The 3,175-nt window shown below is 38.0% G+C and overlaps 1 protein-coding gene across 1 annotated transcript; it reads left to right on the top strand.

The window, feature by feature from the left end:
• The first annotated feature begins 2,032 nt into the window (after nucleotides 1-2,032).
• On the top strand, nucleotides 2,033-2,890 carry LOC122003606 (chaperone protein dnaJ 20, chloroplastic-like). The gene has a single exon (XM_042558694.1). The coding sequence runs from the start codon at nucleotides 2,192-2,194 to the stop codon at nucleotides 2,735-2,737; it is 546 nt and encodes a 181-aa protein (XP_042414628.1). The 5' UTR covers nucleotides 2,033-2,191; the 3' UTR covers nucleotides 2,738-2,890.
• The last annotated feature ends 285 nt before the right edge of the window (nucleotides 2,891-3,175 follow it).

The following is a 3,175-nucleotide window of genomic DNA, read 5'->3' on the forward strand; positions in this document are numbered from 1 at the left end:
CCTTGCATATCAAAGTTGATCGGATGTTAGGCAAGATGAAGTTTCAACAAGTCAAAGGTTAACCGAATGCACAGCAAAATAAATTCTGGTAAATTGAGGTCAATCGAATACCAAGCAATATAAGAATTCAACTTGGTAAAGTTAAAATAGGAATATTAGTTGGTTGATAAGGCATATCGATTAATTGATTGATTCTAAACCTAGAAATTACGATTTTGAGATGTTTTTAGGGTTTGATATAGTAACTACGATTTCTACTATAGTACCTAGGGTTGCTACAATGTCAAGGTTTGCTGCAAACCCTAAACTAAAAAAAATAAAGTTTGCTACTGTGATTAATGTTTGCTACAATAGTTTTGGGATTTGTTATAGTACCTAGTTTAAGGTTTTCTACTACAATGTTTTTTTAAGTACTGTAGCAGTGAACAAAATACTTCTGAGTCGACTGATCAATTTGACCGGAGACAAATAATTAATTGGCGAGTTTGACCAATCGATTGGTAAGGTAAAAAAATTATTCTATAGATTTAAACGATCAAATTCGATATGACAATCGATTGGTGATGGTAAATAATTAATTGGTCGGTGAAAATCAACCCCAACAAATAACCATATAAGTAAGGTTTTGCTTGAAGGAAAGGGGGGCAGATCTTGAGGGGTTAAGACGAAGTACTGCTATATTTTTCACCATCAAAAAGTAATCCAAATCAACAAGCAAACATCCAAAGTAAAGCTTCTCAATTGTAAAGTGTTTTCACTTTCATTTCCATTTGTATTTTGCATTGCTGATATTTGCTTGTAATAACAAGTCTTGAAAGAGATTTCTCTGTCTTCAGAAGATATCCGAGAAGGAAAATATCATAATATACAGTAGTAGATCATTAGGATTAGGACTAGGTTAGGATTAGTCGTCTTAAAAAATAAATACTAAGTAAAACTAAAATGATGTACATATAGTGTCAAATTTGTTTCAAGTAATTTATTGTGTATTCAAATAATGAGCGACAATGAGCATGTAATTAAGATGAAGCGGTCCAAACTATTGGACACATCTCTAGCTCGCGCCGGTTCTAATAGCCACATATACAATTGAAAACGTGGGCAATTTTAAAATGAAATTGAAAAAAAAAAAAAAAAAGCAAAGGACGCAAACACAATTAAATTTTCCAAACTTTCCTTAGTAATTGATTGTCCAGCGGCAGCGGCAGGATATTGTTTATGAAACAAGCCTCTTCAATTCAATAGTTTATTGCAATGTGGTAATAATGAACCATTTAAGTTGGTGACTGTTACTATTACTTTTGACTAGTTAAAAAAATTTGATGAGGACGATAATATTAAATTTAGGACGATCGATTTAGCTCTATAGATTTTTTTTTTATTGGTCGTTAAAATAAATTGAAAAATATTGATGGTGAATGAAAATTTAACATCCAGTGATTAGATGTCCCATTTAAAAAAATTCTTATTAAAGATAGAACCACATATATCTAAATATAATCTAATATCCTTCTATTGCAAGTTAGCCCAGGGCGACTACTTAGCAAATGGGTTGAGTTGCCTAATTTTTTATTGGTTTGATTTTGGAGGAAAAAGTTTGTGATGTTGCACTTGGCTCAACTGATCAGCCCTTCCATACTAACAATGACATTTAATCTAATTAATTCATACGAGTAGAAATTGTGTTAAGGGCATTTTGATGTGACGTGGAAAAAATATCTATCAAAATTATTCAAGTAATTAATTTAAAATATTTCAGAATTAAATTTTTACCCCAAATGAAGGAACCTCTTACCTCCTCTCTATTGCATAATTGGAAGAAAGAAAAACATGTAAAATCTTTATAAAACATCATTTTGCACTTATTCAACACTCTTCTAAAATGCTTTAATTTTTTTCCAACCCAATCAATTAAAGGATGATAAATTGCTATAATAAAATACTTTAACTTTTCAAGAAATAAATAAATAATCAACAATGGAACCTTTCTAGAAGCCTTTTCTTTATGTGTCTCTATTTTCTGTGGGTGTGACCTGTGAAACAAAAGCACGGCGTAATTGTTTTCAATTCCAATTCACAAGAACTCCTCGAAACTCCATAAATCTGCATTCCATTTCCATCTCTGTAATATTTCCTCCATTCGTGTAATTAATTCTCCTCCTCTACGACAGAAATACATTTTTGCTAAAAAATGGCGGCGATTTTTGCTGTCTCCGCTGCTTCTCCGGCGTGCAAAAAATCCACCTTCTTCCCTGTTCCCTGCAGCACCAGAAGAGCTCCTCGATTCAGGGTCTGTGCCTCCGCCGCCACTGTGGGCTCTTCGGATCCGGCCACCCTGTACGACCTGCTCTCGGTGTCACACACCGCTGGGCCGCAAGAGATCCGCGCGGCGTACCGGCGGCTGGCCCTGCGGTGGCACCCCGACGCGTGCCGATCCGCCGGAGAGGAGCGCCGCTACGCGGAGCGCTTCATGGAGGCGCGGGAGGCCTTCGAGGTGCTGTCCGACCCCTCCCGTCGCCGCGACTACGACCTCGCCCTCTCCGGCGACCGCTGGGCCGCGGCCTTCAGCGAGGGCCGCGCTCGGCGGCGCGAGGGCGGAGCCACGGCGTTCGGAAACTGGGACGCGCAGCTGGACGGGCTCCGGCGACGGTCGGCCTGGGCGGAGGCCGGCGGAGAGGAGACGTGGGGCGGACGAGTGAGGAGGGCGGCCGGCGGTGCAGCAGAGGCGGCGGTTTAGTGGAATGAGCTCCTAGCGGCGGTTGCCGAGGGCTACGATCGAGTGATTCGGAAATCGATTTCTCCTACGAACCTTGATATTTTTCATTTCCCCCCTTGTATATATGGTTTTGTCACCAAACAAGACTAATTGAGGCCTAACTTTGTCGAAGTTTGAAATTTCTGTTGATCAGTATTTGGTCGGTTTTCACAAACTACTTAAGTCTACGTTTGGTTGGGTACTTAAGTCTATATTTAGTTGGGTATAATATAATATAATTGTAATGTAATTAAATTTATAATATAATATAATGTAATTTTAATTACATTATTAGGCTTGATAATGTAATGTATATAATCTTTGATTACAAGGGTGATTATATTTTTTTTTGCTTGGTGTCCATTATTTTTTATAAGAATGTAATTCGTATTATTATAAAATGACAAAAATATCATGCGA

Source organism: Zingiber officinale, chromosome 7B, assembly GCF_018446385.1.
Source record: "Zingiber officinale cultivar Zhangliang chromosome 7B, Zo_v1.1, whole genome shotgun sequence".
Taxonomy (NCBI): Eukaryota; Viridiplantae; Streptophyta; class Magnoliopsida; order Zingiberales; family Zingiberaceae; genus Zingiber; species Zingiber officinale.